At 42.1% G+C, this 18,144-nt stretch overlaps 1 protein-coding gene across 2 annotated transcripts in view; it reads right to left on the bottom strand.

The window, feature by feature from the left end:
- DPP6 (dipeptidyl peptidase like 6) overlaps positions 1-18,144 on the bottom strand; it is a 424,897-nt gene that overhangs the window by 84,733 nt on the left and 322,020 nt on the right. For both annotated transcript variants that reach the window (XM_062567660.1, XM_062567661.1), the window contains exon 8: positions 1,093-1,213. In XM_062567660.1, the coding sequence (XP_062423644.1) occupies positions 1,093-1,213 (121 nt within the window). The remainder of the gene's footprint in view (positions 1-1,092; positions 1,214-18,144) is intronic.

The raw sequence follows: 18,144 nt of genomic DNA, 5'->3' as shown, positions 1-18,144 counted from the left end.
AATGACAAACGAAAAAGAATTGATTTTAATCCCCTCGTTTTTGGGCCCAACAGCCTTGGCTTAGGTACAATACAGAGTAATTTAAGGAGTGCTTCATATTTTTAAGCCAATTAATGGAGAATGGCATTTTTGTAAGCCGCTCTGTACCACTGAGGGCCAGGGAAACTGGGACCAGCCAACAGGGCTCAATTAGTATGCCTACCTGGACACTTCTGTCTGCAGAGCTAAGAGAAGCATCACAGTGGCAGTTTAGAGAGAAAATATGTCACAGGAAAGAGACTGTCAGGTCCCCAAAATAGGATCCGTGTGAAAATAAACTGCTGGGAGCATGAGCCAGGGATGGAGAGAGGAATGTGTTCTGTGTGCACGTGTTCTTTCATTTTATTCCGCTCAACCATTAGCTTAAATGCAGCTTATGTCCCCCAGAAGAATGGGGGGTGGCAGTGATCCTCTCCTAAGCTAGTGAGTAGGCTTTTGTTTTGCACATAGCTGCTCGCAGACACCTGAAGCCCCTTTTGCCAGCTGAAAAGAGTCGAAGAAAGCAGCAAACCAGCCATGACCCTCTGCTCTATCCGGCCCATTTTCAAGGGAAAGAAGCCAATTACTGTGAGGACCTGTCTGCTTTAAGAAAATTGTTAGCTAGCAAGATCTGGGCAGCTTCCAGGTCCTATGTGCCACCTAGCACTGTGAAAAACAACTAAGTCAAGTAAAATTGTTTCTCAGCTTCTTTTCTTATAATAGAACAACTTCCCCACCCCGTTTCTGTCCTTTTTTGTGATTTGAAAACTTGCACGTCTATGAGTGATTGCAGGTGCCGTTAAATAATGAAGCAGTTCTACTCATTAACACTTCATGATTTATTACCTTTCAACTAAGGAAAAGAAAAAAACAGCCTGGAAAACAGAGTTTTTACACCATTTCACATTATTTCTAGTCTCACGCTTCAAACAAATGTTAGGATAGCAAATTTTCAGCTTGCGACCCACCAGTTCCCAGAATTGTGATGCTGAGTCTCTAATTCCAGCCAGTTCTGTAAATCTCGAGTGTGACTTAAAACTCATACTAACTGCTGCCCTAAATATTGTGTCCTACCTTCATACAGCCAGTCGCTGAGCCCATTGAAAATAACACCTTCCTTTCCTGTGGAGACCACTCGGATGGCTTGTTTTCCCACATGGGCACAGTAATAGATGTTATTCTCAAAGATAAATATCTGATTTGAAGGAAAAAAGAAAAGAGAGAACACCATTAAGCAGTGGCTCCATTATAAACTGTTGCATTTTGCTTTTACAATAATTGGCAGTACAAAAATCATATATCACATCTTTATAGCATCTTTTTTAAAAAAGGATTTTTCACAGCATTCTTCTAATGTCATTGACTGACAGAAAGACGCTAATTTGCAACAAACCGAATCTTTGGTCCTCTGATATAAGCTTTATTTTTCTCCTTCCTGTCTTCCTTTCAGAAACTGAAATATCACAGCTAAGGAACAGTGCAGTCAAGGGCATGAAATAAAGAATGCCATTTCTCAAGATTTTGCAAAAGTGGCCCACAACACACGAGCAGTGTGCAGAGATGATGGTGATGCTATGTGGTGGCCAAATTGGTTCTCCCTTGTTTCCAGCTGCTCCTGTTTGCTTAAAATACAACTGGCAACCTATTAAATAAATCAGAGTTTAATGGAAATGCTCACTGCAGATGCTACCCAACAAGACACGCTATCCGAGGGGAGGGGCAGCAGCCTGTATCACCGTATGTTGGGTAACGAAGCATGTGGAGGTCTGTATTCAGGGCAGCAACACACAGGCACTAAGGACCCGAAGCCATGTGCTGGACCTCCCTTCCAGCCCCAGGTTTGCCCTACAGCAAACCTGGGTACCCTGGTTTGCCCTACAGAAATCTGGGTGGGTGGGAAGAAGGTGCATACATGGACTTCGGAGGTTTCTGGGACTCACATCGCTCCCAGGCCCCCAACACGGGTGCAGCCTGCATTAACCTGCAGCCCAGCTACGGAAACCTCTCTTGGCCTTTTGCAGCGATATAGTAGCTTCAGGCTGCTGAAAGATAACAAGGTCAAACGGTAATGAAACCTCCTCATGTGGGCAAGGACAGAGCCACAGCAAGGGTCACTCAGTAATGGGTAGATAAGTCTGTTTCTGCAGATACCCGGTCACCCAGCTGGGCCCATCCAGCTCAAGGGGACTATCAGCATGAAGCAATTCCAGTATGAAGAAGAATTGGATAGTGTAAAATTTCTATCAAAATTTCAATTCCAGATTGTCAGGAAAGGAGTCCAATATCAGACTCCTGAATAAGCCTTCTAATTCTTCAAGCTAATTTAATGCAACTCAATAGATCCATTGGTACTAAATCCTTTTGGAAATCAGGCTGTTTCTTTAGATATCTGAATACTGATGAGTGAGCTAAACTTTAGCCAGCTGTCTTTAAAAATCTTGATTCTTGACATCAATCTTTATCGTCTGGTTAAGCGCTTTGTCGTGTGTGCTACTGTCATGCACGACACAGAGATCCTCTCCCCTCCTCCCCCAGAGTGAGCTGCATCTGTTCAAAACAACATTCTTATTTTTAAAATATTTTAGCTTCAATCAGGCTGAAAAGATACAATGAAGAGAGTATCCAAAAAGTCATTTAGACTGGAAGACAAACTATTAATGTCATTTGTTAGACATTTACAGATTTTTTTTGTACACTTGAAGATACTGGAACAAATGTTAAGTACCTGTTCCACAATACTAGAATGCAATTTCTCATGTTACACTTAGGAAAAGATAGAATTGGGAAAAATATTTGCTTTCAGCTTATGTTTCACATCCTATTACAGTCTGTGTTTCACCTAAAGATGAGCTGGAAAGATTCCAGAAGCAAGTATAGATCCTAATTTAATTTTGGCATGTGGTACAGTGAGTTCGCCTATGGGTAGAAAGCACGACTAAAACTGTAACTTGCTTTTATTCCTTCTAGCCTACATAGGCTTTAAATTAAAAAGAGTTATGTGCAATTAATATTTTTTTGAAAGTAAAAATATGCTGTGGAAGATACTATACCTCTGTCCTGCTCTGAATTCCAATAAGCAGAGGAGCCAGATGAGCGGTGCTGAGTAAAAAATTTTATTCTGGCTAACTAATGTGCTATGGAGATTGTGTAGCTATTGCACGTGGAAGGGCTGTTGGAGTTTATATGAAAATCTAGAACACTGAGCAGAATAAGATACTTTAGGCAAAATAATGGATTTCCTTCCATACTGTAAAATAAACAATCTCTTTCCTTGATAAGTTTTAAAAATAATAAAAACCAGAGCTACCACGGCAGCTGTAAAAACTGCAAAATAACTGCAGCAGCAAAGCCACCGCGGGGCCGCACCTGCAGGAGCCCTCGGGCTGCAGCGGGCGCAGGCGCGCGGGACGACCGCGCGCGGGGACGGAGCTGCCGCGCTGGAGCACGCTGCGCAGCCCGCGGGAGCCCGACCCAGGCCTCCGCGTCCCGGCACGGTGGGAGCTGCTGCGCCGTGGGTCCCGCCTGCGACCAGCACGTGCTCAGCTGGAAGGCGTCAAGCGATGCAACGTATTCCTTGCCCGGCTTCTCACAGCAAATGAAGGTTTTGCAATATTTTGCACTATGCAAACTAACTAAATAACTCCACTGGAAAAATAAACAAGGCTGAATAATAGCCTGTTTCTGCCTTTCCTTTTGTAAAGGCTTTTTTTTTTTTTTTTTTTCCCTGTCTTCACTGTTTTGTCTTTCAGTGCTTTATTACACTAATCAGACTGCTTGTGTTATCAGGAAACTGCAACGGAAAATATAGTGTTCTGACTTCAAACTATCTCCCATATAATTCAGAGCACCTCATAGAGAATTTAAAATTATCCTCTCAGCTACAGTGCCTTATACCCTAAAAACGTCAACCATAATCAAGATAAAAGATTACTGAAGCAGCACACGGAAGAGTTCTGTGTAATGTATCTTATAAATTAAGGAAAAGCTTTGGAACTTTCGTTATTCATCAGGAAGAAATGTCTTTACATTACTTCACATTCTAGGTTGAAAAGATAATAGTTGATTTTATAAAATACCTTGATAATGTTTCCTGCTGTTTTGATTTTATGGCATTAAAGCAGTACTTCCTATAAAGTGATGAGAATACTTTAAACTAATCAGTGTATAAGATGCTTTTGTAAAGATAATTGAAAAAATAATGTATGGGCTTCTCTTTCATATTATTGCGTGGTTGCTTTACATAGAAATTGTGGACTAGCCTAAAATGACAACAGAAAGGCTCAAGCTCTGTTTTATGTCCCTGTCTGAACAGCAGACCAAGAATAGGCCCCAAACTCCCCGCAGCTTCTCTTTAGGCGTGCGCGTTTAAGCAAGACTTCACTCCTGACTCTGCATTCCTGCGCAGCACGCGCCTTTCCCGGCGCACAGCGCAATGGGTGCTGCGCTGAGCACCACTAACGCCACGGAAAATAAACCCATCCTATGTCGGGGATAGCTCCTTGCTTTGAACGTCATGCCCAGTTTGGCCGTGACACCTTCAAAAGGAACGCAGAGGGAAGAGCAGGTATTCTGACAGAAGTAACCAGAACGGAAACACTTATATACGGAGTGAAGAAAATGAAATTGTTAACTGCATAGGTCAGAGAAAACAAGGAAGACAAGCTCTGCAAAACGAGGAAGAGCAAACAGACAAGAGAAAAAGTGCATTTTCACTCTTTCATTTTTCCAGAACCACAGGAAGATCAATGAAATCTAGAGGCAAGCTGTTTAAAATGGATAAAAAGATTTTTTTCATGTGAAAGCGCAATTAATTTGTGGAATTCTTTGCCACTGGGTATAACGGAAGACAAGAACTTCATTCTCTTTCTGCTAAATGTTGTAATATGGTTCAAGAGACAAAGATAACCAGAATGATCAGGAGGACTGAGACAAAGTTGTTGGGTTTTTTTGTTTTTTTGTTTTTTTTTTTTTTAATCCAAAACACATCCAGGGTGGTAATACCATGACCTTGATAAAGAAAATCAATGGGAATTTTGCTGTTGGCTTTATTTGGCACCTGCAGGTTTCAGTACAATATATAAGCCCTTCAGTCTCAGGTGTCAACACACCACTGACACACATACGCTAAGAAGAAATCTCTGCCAGGCTGCAATTTATAGTTAGGACTGATTGCTGCAAATCATTTTACACCTTCATATGACACAACTAATATTAGAGAAAGAATACTAGACTGGTTGGAACAAAAGCCTGAGGCAGAAGCAGAACTTTAAGTCAAAATTAAGCATTTATCCAGTAAGATCATGGCAGACTATATAGCTCCCTCATCTTCCTCCCTCCCCACATGCCCCTGAAAGCTGAGCAGCAAAAGGCAACAGAAGTTCCTCAGGATGGGAAGATGTGGAAAAGTATAAATGCCGTTGTGTAAACTAACAACAAAATAAACTTAATTTGCTTAAAACACACAAGGACTCAAATAACCCTGACTATTATAAAGAGGATTCATTTAAAATCTTTTGCAGCCACTTAAAGGCTTTCAAAATAATGTTTTCTACCAGACTGGATCCAGAGTGGTAGTAAATACTTATGTTGCAGAAATAATTGAAATATAATATTTTAATTAAATTTATGGAGCTTTTCAGGAATCTAATGGAAACAATCTCCTTAAGACCACTGTAAAAATCACAGTGGGCAGCTATCTAAAGCAAATATTGCTATATAAAGCAACAATTGTTCCATCCTCCTTCCTTTCAGCTGAAGTGATGAGTGTGTACTTGTTATTTCTTCACAGACCAATAGAAGATAAATTCACACTCATTAATCTGCATTTTTACTGCTTCTATTTATTTTCCAACTTCACACTAGAATTCGAAGTTGATGTTCTCTTTTGCCCACAGTTTCTAACATGTACAACTTGTTAACTGAATGAGCAGCATCACTCAGATTTATCTCCTCCAGGCATAAAGCTGATGCCCGGATGTTTTTTACTTTAAATTATTGGCATACTGTAGAAGCATGAACCTTGCCTACTTGCTAGAAGACACTTCCACACTGCAAGGTCAGCCCATTGAATTTAACTAAATAACCTGGCTCTTTCTGTTGAGTAGCATGGAGCATTTGGTCAACAAGAGCTGGCCGTCATACACAGACAAACACAAGTTGTACACTGACACTGTTTTTAATTTCAAAATAAACCCAAATTTCTTTGGATTCTGAAAATATGGTCACATAATGGAAGACTCGGCGAGTGGGGAAACACAATTACAAGCCAGTATGCTACTCTGTCCTTACCAAACATTAGGTATTTTACAGTCTTCTGTTTTTAATGTTAATGCCTACATTTTCTCCTATGCAGAAGTCTGCTATTTTGCTGACACACCAGTTTACCTGAGGGAGTATTCTGGTAGAATAAATAAAATAACAAATTCCTTTTAGGATTCTTTGTGTCTCACAGAAATGCTTAGATTTATTTTTCAGAATTAGTAAAAGTTATCTATATAAAGGTAAGCATCTGGATATTTCACTGTTCTAGATGTTGAAAAAAATACACAGAAGAGACAGTCCCTTCCACAGCTGCATATCATTTTAATAGACAAATAAGTACTATCATCCTCTTCCAGCAAGTGAAAAAAATGAGAGACAAGGACACTGGAGACAACACTCTATTGCCTAGACACAGATACCTAGAGCCATTTAAAACCCTTTAGTGGGTCTAAAACTTCCGACAGATATCATATGGGATATATGGGAAATCTGTGCTGTTCTGGAATATCACTAAGAGGTCAAATATATTGAATGCCATTCATCTGAGGTGCTATAAGAACCCATGTTTCAGCAACCAAAGCTCATTTTAAAAGTCAGAGAAAAAGACTGACAAAACCGTGAGTCAAACCTGGACAGCTTGAGCTACTTCAGTGTCTTAACCATAAAACAATCTTTATCATGAAAACGGAGAGAAGAGATCTGAAAAATGCCTTGTTCTGCCGTGAACTGCATGTCTAAATGACCAATTTACTTGCAGGGTCACAGCTGTCTTCAAGAGGACACTTACCTGAACTCATTATATTTCCTTCTGCAAAAGCAGAACAATAGCTGCTGTAAAATCCCTTTCACCTAAATAATACAGAAAAGTAGTTCTTACGTGCATCTTACTCTATACATTTGCCAGCACTGGCTGAAATCCATTCTGCCCCATATTCTGCATGACTTTCTATTGCTTTTTGTAGATACATGGTTCCAAAGGGATGATCCAGTCTCTCTTAGACAGATGCCAAGTATACCCAACAGACAGATACAGGTATCAATTAAGATATAAAAACTGTCTAACTTCAAGAGCTTCACCATCTCCAGCTGCTTTTTTGGAGTGCTAGGTACTTTCAAGTCCAAATAAAGTCAATCAATTCAGTTCAAATAAATTAGGTATCTATCACTTCTGCTGAGAATAAACAGCCAACAGGAAATGTCAGATGCCTTCAACCCCTCAAGATCTGGTCCATTCCCAGCCCTTTGAGCTTAATGGCAGCATAAGCATGACACCATTAGGCCATCAATTGTTTCATATAAGAATGAATAAATAAATAAAACACAAGGTGAAAACAACCTTGGAGCAGATACTAGACCTTCCTCCTAGTTAGCACTGCGTAGTGATAGGCTGGTCTCAGGCTTTCTCACACATGCCCTTCATCATCTCCAAGAGTCCTCTAGCACTGCTGAAGGGTGGCACAGCCCCAGGAGAAGGAAGACAGCATATGTTCAATGGCTATCACCCCAGTGCTGTTGCTCACAGTCTTTCCCACATTTAAATCTTTGAGTTCTTCCACCCAAATCCCAATCACACCAAAACTTTCAGACAACAGCTAGCTACCTCTCTTGCCCTCTGAAATATATATGGGCATATAAACTTTTGAGGTAAATCTAGATTTCTGCAAGGTTAGGCAGTCCTTTAATGGAGTAAGACTGCATCACTCTCTGGGGTATAAATGGAGATTTAAGTGCCTGAAACTAATTTAGGGGCGGGTTCTACGCACTGTCTATCAATTATTTCTTCCATCGGGGGGCCTGTGAACAGTCCCACAGTCTAACCGAGGACATTTTAACTTTGTCATTATCTAGTGTAAGATACTTCCTTCAAATTTCTAACACTTTTATTCATTTATTTGATCAATCCTAGGAAGGTAAACTGAACTATATATTAATTTGGTGCTGAACTGTATATTAATTTTATATATAATACATATATATATACACACACACACACACACAAATACCCATGCATATATATACACACATCTATATACAATGTATGTTTGAATGCATGTATGTACATGTTGTCCACTCTATGCCAAAAGAGACAGAAATACTTCCCAAACATGTCCAGGAAGTATCAGAGTATTAACGCTTTTTCTTATACTAAATAATCTGTTGAGATCCCCAATGGAACCACTGTGTGTAACCAGGGGGTGGAAACACCAGATCATGAATTTTCCTGTCAAATTTTTGAGGTTTCTGGAATAGCCTGAACCCCTCAGCACTGAATTCCATAGATATGTTAAAATAGATATTCCCATAGCTATTTCCGAGCATAATCAAACTCTTGCTGGAAAAGAGAATAGAGAAAGATCTCTCCATTCTCTCCATTCATCCATAAGCAGGATTTGAAATCCTGCTTAACCAACCTGATAGCCTTCTCTGATGGAATGACTGGCTGGGTAGATGAGGGCAGAGCAGTGGACATTGTGTACCTTGACTTCAGCAAGGCTTTTGACACTGTCTCCCATAACATCCTCCTAGAAAAGCTCAGGCAGTGAGGATCAGATGAGTGGACAGTGAGGTGGATTGAGAACTGGCTGAAAGACAGAGCTCAGAGGGTCGTCATCAGTGGCGTGGAGTCTAGTTCGAGGCCTGTGGCTAGTGGTGTCCCCCAGGGCTCAGTACTGGGACTCATCCTGTTTAACTTCTTCAGCAATGACCTGGATGAGGGGACAGAGTGCCTCCTCAGCAAGTCTGCTGATGATACCAAGCTGGGAGGAGTGGCTGATACACCTGAGGGCTGTGCTGCCATTCAGAGAGACCTGGACAGGCTGGAGAGCTGGGCGGAGAGGAACCTCGTGAGGTTCAACAAGGGCAAGTGCAGAGTCCTGCACCTAGGGAGAAATAACCCCATGCACCAGTACAAGCTGGGGGCTGACCTGCTGGAGAGCAGCTCTGCCGAGAAGGACCTGGGAGTGCTGGTGCATGACAAGTTGACCATGAGTCAGTAACATGCCCTTGTGGCCAGGAAGGCCAATGGTCTCCTGGGGTGCATTGGGAAGAGTGTTGCCAGCAGGTCGAGGGAGGTGATCCTGCCCCTCTACTCAGCCCTGGGGAGGCCTCATCTCCAGTTCTGCATCCAGTTCTGGGCTCCCCAGCACAAGAGAGACATGGAGCTACTGGAGAGAGTCCAGCATAGGGCTAGGAGGATGATCAGAGGGCTGGAGCACCTGCCCTATGAGGAACGGCTGCGAGAGCTGGGCCTCTTCAGCCTGGGGAAGAGCAGACTGAGGGGGGATCTTATCAGTGTGTACAAGTACCTGAAGGGAGGGTGTCAAGGGGACGGGGACAAACTCTTTTCAGTTGTCACATGTGACAGGACAAGAGGCAATGGGCAGAAATTGAACCACAGGAAGTTCTGCCTGAACGTGAGGGGGAATTTCTTCCCTGTGAGAGTGATGGAGCACTGGACCAGGTTGCCCAGAGAGGTTGTGGAGTCTCCTTCTCTGGAGATCTTCAAGACCTGCCTGGATACAACCCTGTCTACCATGCTGTAGGTGACCCTGCTGAGCAGGGAGGTTGGACTAGATGATCTCCAGAGGTCCCTTCAACCTTACTGATTCTACGATTCTTCCTCAATTTCTAGTTCTCTCCAATTCCATTTAAATATTTTGAAGATTGCCCCTCTCACATAAGATTTGTTTTCCACTGCTATATGGAACCTGGAAGTTGAAGACTGTGAAAATGAAAAAGAGCGAAGAGAGAAATACTACTTGCTGTTTTGTCTGGGTTGCAAGTTGAAACTTGCCCTTACTACGCAAAATTAGCGTGCCCATCCCTGTCCATGCCACATTTTGAAGCAGATGATAATTGCATTTTTACTTTGGTGTATCACGGAAACCTGACAAATATCGTATAGAAAAGGTCTCAACCTTTTGTAATTATTATTCTTACATCAACTACAGCAGAAAAAATGTGTAATCAATTCAAAATCGGTTCTAAAGCTTGTTGCTGACTAAGTATGTATTATTTAATGAATATTCTGCCAATCTTTTCTTTTGAATCTCAAATATAATACATACTTTGATGTTCAGCTAGCTTCCATTAATGCATTCTGTCCCAAGCGTTGTTCTTAATGCACATGGCATGATTAGGCCAGCTCTTATCTGTTCTTCAAATAGGGTAACAAAGCCATAAAACTAGTTCTCACCAGAGAACTTGCATAATAAGAGCTAGTATTTTAATTAGACTATATAGATATTATCAAAATATCTTTTGATAGCAGGTAGGAAAAAACTTTCATTAGACAAAATCTTCAAAACATTTTCATTCTTCCTCACTAAATGGTTGATTTTTGCAACTTAGGAAAGCAACTTATAACAAATTATGATGGAGGAGTGAACTAATAAATTTCTAAATTAATATTTTTTCTTTACAAAGCCAAATTCATCATTAAAAGTACTAATGAACCCAAGAAACTTTTCCAAGTGATCAACACAGCACATCTTGATAAATAATTGACAGAGAAGGCTATAGTTTCATTTCTTCATACAGGTGTTTCAACTTTGCTCCAGTTCAGAGTAAGAAACTAACTCACCAAGCTAAAAACATATAGGACATAGCTATTCCTGAAGACACACAACATACAGATACGAGTCATTTCAGTTCAGCCTTACTCTGCCTACAGAAGAGCAAAGGTGGCATTCAGACCAAAGTAAGGATCACACCAATATTAAAATGGTCCTGAAGGAAGGCTGCTCTGAACAGAGAGAAGCTGAAACCACCCTGGGGGTCCACTAAAACCCATGGAATCCAAGATACATCTGAGAACCATGCTGATAAATTAACACATCAAAAACAGTGTTTATGACTCCTCATCTGAGACTGAAAGCTTGTACATATCTAATATCAGTAGTGTAAGAGATTAGCTGCATGAAGATCAATCCAATGAAAGGAGATGTAATTGATTTGCAAAGGGAAGCAGTCAGAATTAGTATAAAAGACAAATGAAACTACCATATTTGGTAGCTTTGTTTACCCATCTAGCAAAGAAGTCATCATCTGTAAATTGTGCAGATCTTTTGGTTTTAGCCAAGTATCTTGGAGAATTCTTATAACCATTGTAAAACAAATATTAAGAATTTAATTTTGTTTTCAGTTGCACAGGACCAACAAGGGGAAGAATACTGACTAAGAAAGGGAGGAATGACTAAGAAGTCAGAAGGAATGGAAAAATACCCCTTCATGTCTTCAAATGAAAAAAATATATATTTTCTATTTATAAACGTAGTGTCTACTGGCCCTCACTGCCTCAGAGGCAACCAATAGATGCAGCAGTTTGTGCAGTCGTTTCTGGGCTCTGCTTCTGGATCTTCTGGGAGCTTCTTCTTGGGTCATTGGAGGACTCCTGGGAACTCTTTGAGAAATGTCAGGTTGCCTGCTGCTGCTGGCTAAGGGTAGCTACAGGCATGTGAGGCTTCCAGAAAATGCCAGTACCTTCCCCAGCACTGACTGGAGCAACTACCTCAGCCCATCACAGGCCTCTGTATAGGCTGAGCTCCTGACAGGGGGTGGAAACAGTTCTCCAAGCCTGGGAGTGCAGGAATGGCTGGAGACTCTTACTGGGGCTGGGACAGATGGTCTCCTTGCCTGTAGGAGATATGCATCTGTCATGAAGTCAAGGAGCTGTGGGGGAAGTGAGTAGACTCACTCTACAGCATCCAAGGTGATGAGGAAGTTGAACAGATATTTTCCCTGCAGGTGCAAGTGGATCCTGACCCATCAACCATACCAACAGAGGGGCAGGTAGAATCTGTGCTAATTAGGCTAGGACACGGATGATGGTGATGATGGTGAAGGCTGGAAGCTAGTGACTTCTCGCACTGTGAGGAAGGCTCTTGCTCTGCTAGCAGATCTGCAACTACACATGTTCAGTACCCTGGTTACAGATGAAGGGCTGGGAGTTCTGTCCAATCTGGCGAGGAGAGATTTAAACATTTTGGGTGGTAGGACTTTTATCAAAGTTCCTCCTTTGCTTGTTGAGTAATCTTAGTGAGATCTTTCTTCTCTAGCCTAATGGGGAAGGGAGATGATGACCATAGTCAAGTGGGTGGACCAGATGGCAAGAAAAGGTACAGGGTGATACGGACAAGAAAGACCTTAAAGACACCAAAACAGGCCTGAAGGAGGCCCACCTTATGCAAAAATAAGGAAAAGCCAAGAGCACAACGTCATGGGGAAAGTTCTCATACTTCTGGGAAATCAGCACAACTGAGTGTATCTCTGAAGTGCCTGTACACACAGCATAGGGTGTATACAGGAGGGATTGGAGGTCTTTGTGCAGTTGCAGGACTACAATTTCATTGATAGAGATGTGGTAAGATAGCTCACACAACTGGAGTGCTGCAATGGATGGATGCCACAAAGGACAGGCAGGGATGGCAAGGAAGAGGAGTTGTTCTTTACATGAAAGGGAAGTGGGAATTCATGGAGCTCTGCCTTGGGATGGATGATGAGCCAGCCAAGAGTTTACTGGTCAGGATTAGTGGGCAGATCAACAGGGGGGCTTTGTTGTGGCTGTCTGCAACAGACCGCCTGGTCAGGAAGGTCCTTGTTCTCATGGGGGACTTCAACCACCTTCCTATCTGCTGGAAGGACAACACAGCAGGGCACAAGTAATACAGGAGGTTACTGAAGTGTATTGATAACAACTTCCTAACACAGACAATCGAGGAGCTAAGAGGAGGTGCTCTGCTGGACCTTGTACGTGCAAACAAAGAATAACTGATACTTTGAAGGGATGTGAAGACAAGGGGCAGCTTTGGCTGCTGCTGGATCCAGATGGTAGCATTCAGGATCCTGTGCAAACAGAACAAGGCGAAGAGCAGGACCACAGCTCTGGACTTCAGGAGAGCAGGTGGTGGCCTGTTCAGTTACCTGCTTGGAAGAATCTGATGTGATAAGGTCCTGAAGATAAAAAAAAAAAAGAAAAAAAAAGGTCCAAGAGAGCTGGTTGATATTCAAGGATCATCTCCTCCAAACTCAGTAATGGTCCATCCCAACGTGCTGGAAATGAAGAAAAGGCAGCAGGAGGCCTGCACGCATGTAACTGCTGACAGAACTCAGATATAAAAAGGAAGCATAAAAGAGGTGAAAGCAGGGACAGATGACCCTGGAGAAATGCAGAGACAATGTTCAAGCATATAGTTACATTAGGAAAGGTAAAATCCATATGGAGTTGAATCTGGTGAGGAACATGAAGGGCAACAAGAAAGGAAAAAGGACAGCAGCTTTAAAAAATAATGACATAAATTGAACATGGAAAATTCTGTCTGAACATAAGAAAATTTTTAATTGTGAGAGTGGTTGAACAGTGGAACAGGCTGCCCAAAGAGGTTGTAGAGTCTCCAGCCTTGGAGATAACCCAACAGGATGCCATCCTGGGCAATCTGCTGTAGGTGACCTTGCTTGAGCAGGAGGGTTGGACTAGATGATCTCTAAAGGTCCCTTCCAATCTGAACCATTCAGAGATTCTGTAAGAGTGACTATATGGATTTTCTAAGTAACACGATTTACAAAAAGTATTTGTAATCATATTGCCTGCAAATAATATAGAATATGCTTAGTAGATGAATAATAAAGCCTGTATATTGCAGTTCCTTCCTAGAAACAGTTATGTTCTTAAGGCTACCATTTTTACTAAATCACACACTTGTGATGTGCTTACAGCCTTCAGTTGTACTAAGAGTATGGGGACCTTTTGCCTGGGAGAAATTAAGGTTACTTTAGGAAATCAGGAACGTTTATGAGACCTAGTAGCTTTTAAGAACTTTAGAAAAAATCCCAAACTGGCAAAACTGATAAAGTCCCATGTAATGGTTTGCAGTAGTGATTGTAGAAATCTATAATCCCAATACAATCCCTAGTTTTTTTCCTCTTAAACTGAGCATGAAAGAGATTCTTTTATCTTGATAATCCTAGCATTAAATATATTCATATTCTTCTCAGGCTTCTGCAAGTTTCTTTAGATTTTTGACATTATATCATTACAAATGAAGTATATTTCTATTTCATAGAATCATAGAATCAGTAAGGTTGAAGGGACCTCTGGAGATCATCTAGTCCAACCTCCCTGCTCAGCAGGGTCACCTACAGCATGGTAGACAGGGTTGTATCCAGGCAGGTCTTGAAGATCTCCAGAGAAGGAGACTCCACAACCTCTCTGGGCAACCTGGTCCAGTGCTCCATCACTCTCACAGGGAAGAAATTCCCCCTCACGTTCAGGCAGAACTTCCTGTGGTTCAATTTCTGCCCATTGCCTCTTGTCCTGTCACATGTGACAATTGAAAAGAGTTTGTCCCCGTCCCCTTGACACCCTCCCTTCAGGTACTTGTACACACTGATAAGATCCCCCCTCAGTCTGCTCTTCCCCAGGCTGAAGAGGCCCAGCTCTCGCAGCCGTTCCTCATAGGGCAGGTGCTCCAGCCCTCTGATCATCCTCCTAGCCCTATGCTGGACTCTCTCCAGTAGCTCCATGTCTCTCTTATACTGGGGAGCCCAGAACTGGAGATGAGGCCTCCCCAGGGCTGAGTAGAGGGGCAGGATCACCTCCCTCGACCTGCTGGCAACACTCTTCCCAATGCACCCCAGGAGACCATTGGCCTTCCTGGTCACAAGGGCACATTGCTGGCTCATGGTCAGTTTGTCATGTACCAGCACTCCCAGGTCCTTCTCTGCAGAGCTGCTCTCCAGCAGGTCAGCCCCCAGCTTGTACTGGTGCATGGGGTTATTTCTCCCTAGGTGCAGGACTCTGCACTTGCCCTTGTTGAACCTCACGAGGTTCCTCTCTGCCCAGCTCTCCAGCCTGTCCAGGTCTCTCTGAATGGCAGCACAGCCCTCAGGTGTGTCAGCCCCTCCTCCCAGCTTGGTATCATCAGCAAACTTGCTGAGGAGGCACTCTGTCCCCTCATCCAGGTCATTGCTGAAGAAGTTGAACAGGATGGGACCCAGTCCTGAGCCCTGGGGGACACCACTAGCCACAGGCCTCCAATTAGACTCCACGCCACTGATGACGACCCTCTGAGCTCTGTCTTTCAGCCAGTTCTCAATCCACCTCACTGTCCACTCGTCTGATCCTCACTGCCTGAGCTTCTCTAGGAGGATGTTATGGGAGACAGTGTCAAAAGCCTTGCTGAAGTCAAAGTACATAATGTCCACTGCTCTGCCCTCATCTACCCAGCCAGTCATTCCATCCTAGAAGGCTATCAGATTGGTTAAGCAGGATTTCCCCTTGGTGAATCCATGCTGGCTACTCCTGATCACCTCCTTCTCCTCCATATGCCTGGAGATGACCTCCAGAAGGAGCTGTTCCATCACCGTTCCAGGGGTGGAGGTGAGGCTGACCACCCTGTAGTTGCCTGGGTCCTCCTTCTTGCCTTTTTTGAAGACTGGAGTGACACTGGCTTTCTTCCAGTCCTCAGGCACCTCTCCAGTTCTCCAGGACCTTTCAAAGATGATGGAGAGTGGCCTGGCAACAACATCTGCTGGCTCCCTCAGTACCCGTGGGTGCATCCCATCTGGGCCCATGGATTTGTGGATGCCTAGCCTGCCCAGAAGGTTTCTAATCCTTTCCTCCTCAACCAAAGGAAAGTCTTCCCTTCTCCAGACTTTCTCCCTCACGTCCAGGCTGCACGATTCCTGGGGGCTGCCCTTAGCAGTGAAGACTGAAGCACAGAAGGCATTCAGTAATTCTGCTTTTTCTGTATCCCTTGTCACCAGGGCCCCTGCCCCATTCAGTAGTGGGACCACATTTTCCCCAGTCCTCCTCTTGCTGCTGATGTATTTGAAGAAGCCCTTCCTATTGTCCTATTTATATTCTGTGCACAGGCTATTCACACCTATAATCTTCCACGGTCCAGCTCAATAAGCAATTATAATGATTCTGGATATTTAAATAAATATATATATATAATATTTATATTTGTAATATACACACACTATATATATACACACATATATATATACACTAAGAAAAATACATTGTCCTATTTTATATTCTTCAGAGAAGAAAAAAGGGTTTATTTCACATCAACAAAAAGAACCATGTCTGCTTGGAATTCCTTGCCCTGGATTCTAATGGGGTTATTTTAATTTATAACTGCCTTGTTACATTAAAGTATGTATCAGTAAATGTACCATTTAGTATGGAACTCCAATTCTGCTCTAAAGTTCTGCTTGATGGATTATCTTGTATTCTGTAACCTAATATCACTGATGGTTATGTAGGGCATCACTATAAATTAGATTATTTAATGTGAGATGTTAGTGCTTCATTTTAAATATTTTATTGTGTTATAGAATGTCTGGCTAAGGAGAGAGTATGGGTTAGTTATCAGCATAAAGAACCGGCAACTGGGATTTGGGTTCTTGCAGTTACACATCACCTGTCCTTGGACAGGGAGTTATTCAGTGAGATTTTCCTCTTTAATATAACAGCAATCATCAACACCTATTATGTCAACTATTATATGCTCTTTAGCTGAATTGTTGCTTTCTGAAACAAAAGGAAACAGTTTTTATGACACAAAATATCAGCTTTCAAAGAACAACACTTGTAACTTCATAAGCATGCATTTAATGGACAGCCTCTACCAACCATGGCTTTTTAAGATGCCAGAAGCACTTATGCACAGACCTATGGAATTTGCATCTTTTCTAGTGGTTAGGTCTTTGAAATGAAGAATGCCCATAACAGAGAGATACATGTTTAGTATATATAAACTACAATTGACATTAAAGTAATTTGAATGTTTCCAATTTCCATAAAAGTTTTTTTTTCTTTTTTTCAGTGGTACTCTACAGTAGGACGTTGTATTGTCAGGAATTTTCTGCTTTTGTGCTACTGCGGTAGTATATAATGAAATACAATAGCATATAATGAATGATAATTCAGCACTTACTTACACTAAATTGCAACAACACAGTGAGTTGCTTTGTGACAAAAAGGGAAAATGTTCCCAACTAGCAAATCTATCACAACTATGTATCTCTTGTAGGTACATACTCCATTTCCTTAATGCAGGGTGCAAATGTCCACAATATTTAATGTATTAATTTTGTAACTCCACTGAAAGGTATGTATTGGTATCTTCATACTATTACTAATTCAAAAAAAAAATCATTAAGTGAATTGGATGAAGTGATTGCATAGACAGGAAGTCTATGGCACAATATTGAATCAGACTGTCTGACCTCTAGGCATGATGCCCTAAACGCCACATCATCCTATGTCTCTTACATTCAAATGTAAGGATACTAACTATTTGGGGGCTCATTAGGAAATCTTCTATGGCACATCAATTTCATTTTTTTATTTGAAAGAACTTTCACATCTGCAAAAATAGTAACAGCTTATTTACAATAATTAAATATATTTTCTTTCAGTGACATTTATTGTAGCTCCTTTTCTTAGCTTACTTGTGTTACTCTTTTGTTAGTGATGAAACTGCAACACCAAGGATGCCGAAAGGGAAAACGACACAACCATTTTCAGCAAAGGTGACAACACCGATGCTGCCAAAGCTTCCCTTTGGTGAACGAGGACTGAAAGTGCATACACGCTAATGTCAAAAGAAATGAAAAACATCATGGGCAAAAATAAAAAATGGGGCACCACAGCCCCAAGCAGCAGAGACTGCTCTGATTGACAGCGTGGTGGGGGTGAGAGGTAGCAGGGGGCTGAGACAGAAGTAACTTGTCCAGCTCATACGTAATATATCTCACCGTGGGCTTCCTAGACCCTCATATTCAGACACTAAGAAAGGGAATGAGCACTGAATGAATATACACTATTACTGAAACTCTTGCTTTTCCCAGAATGGA

This window comes from Rhea pennata, chromosome 2, assembly GCF_028389875.1.
Source record: "Rhea pennata isolate bPtePen1 chromosome 2, bPtePen1.pri, whole genome shotgun sequence".
In the NCBI taxonomy this organism is placed as follows: Eukaryota; Metazoa; Chordata; class Aves; order Rheiformes; family Rheidae; genus Rhea; species Rhea pennata.
This window is presented reverse-complemented; position numbering and strand designations above follow the sequence as displayed.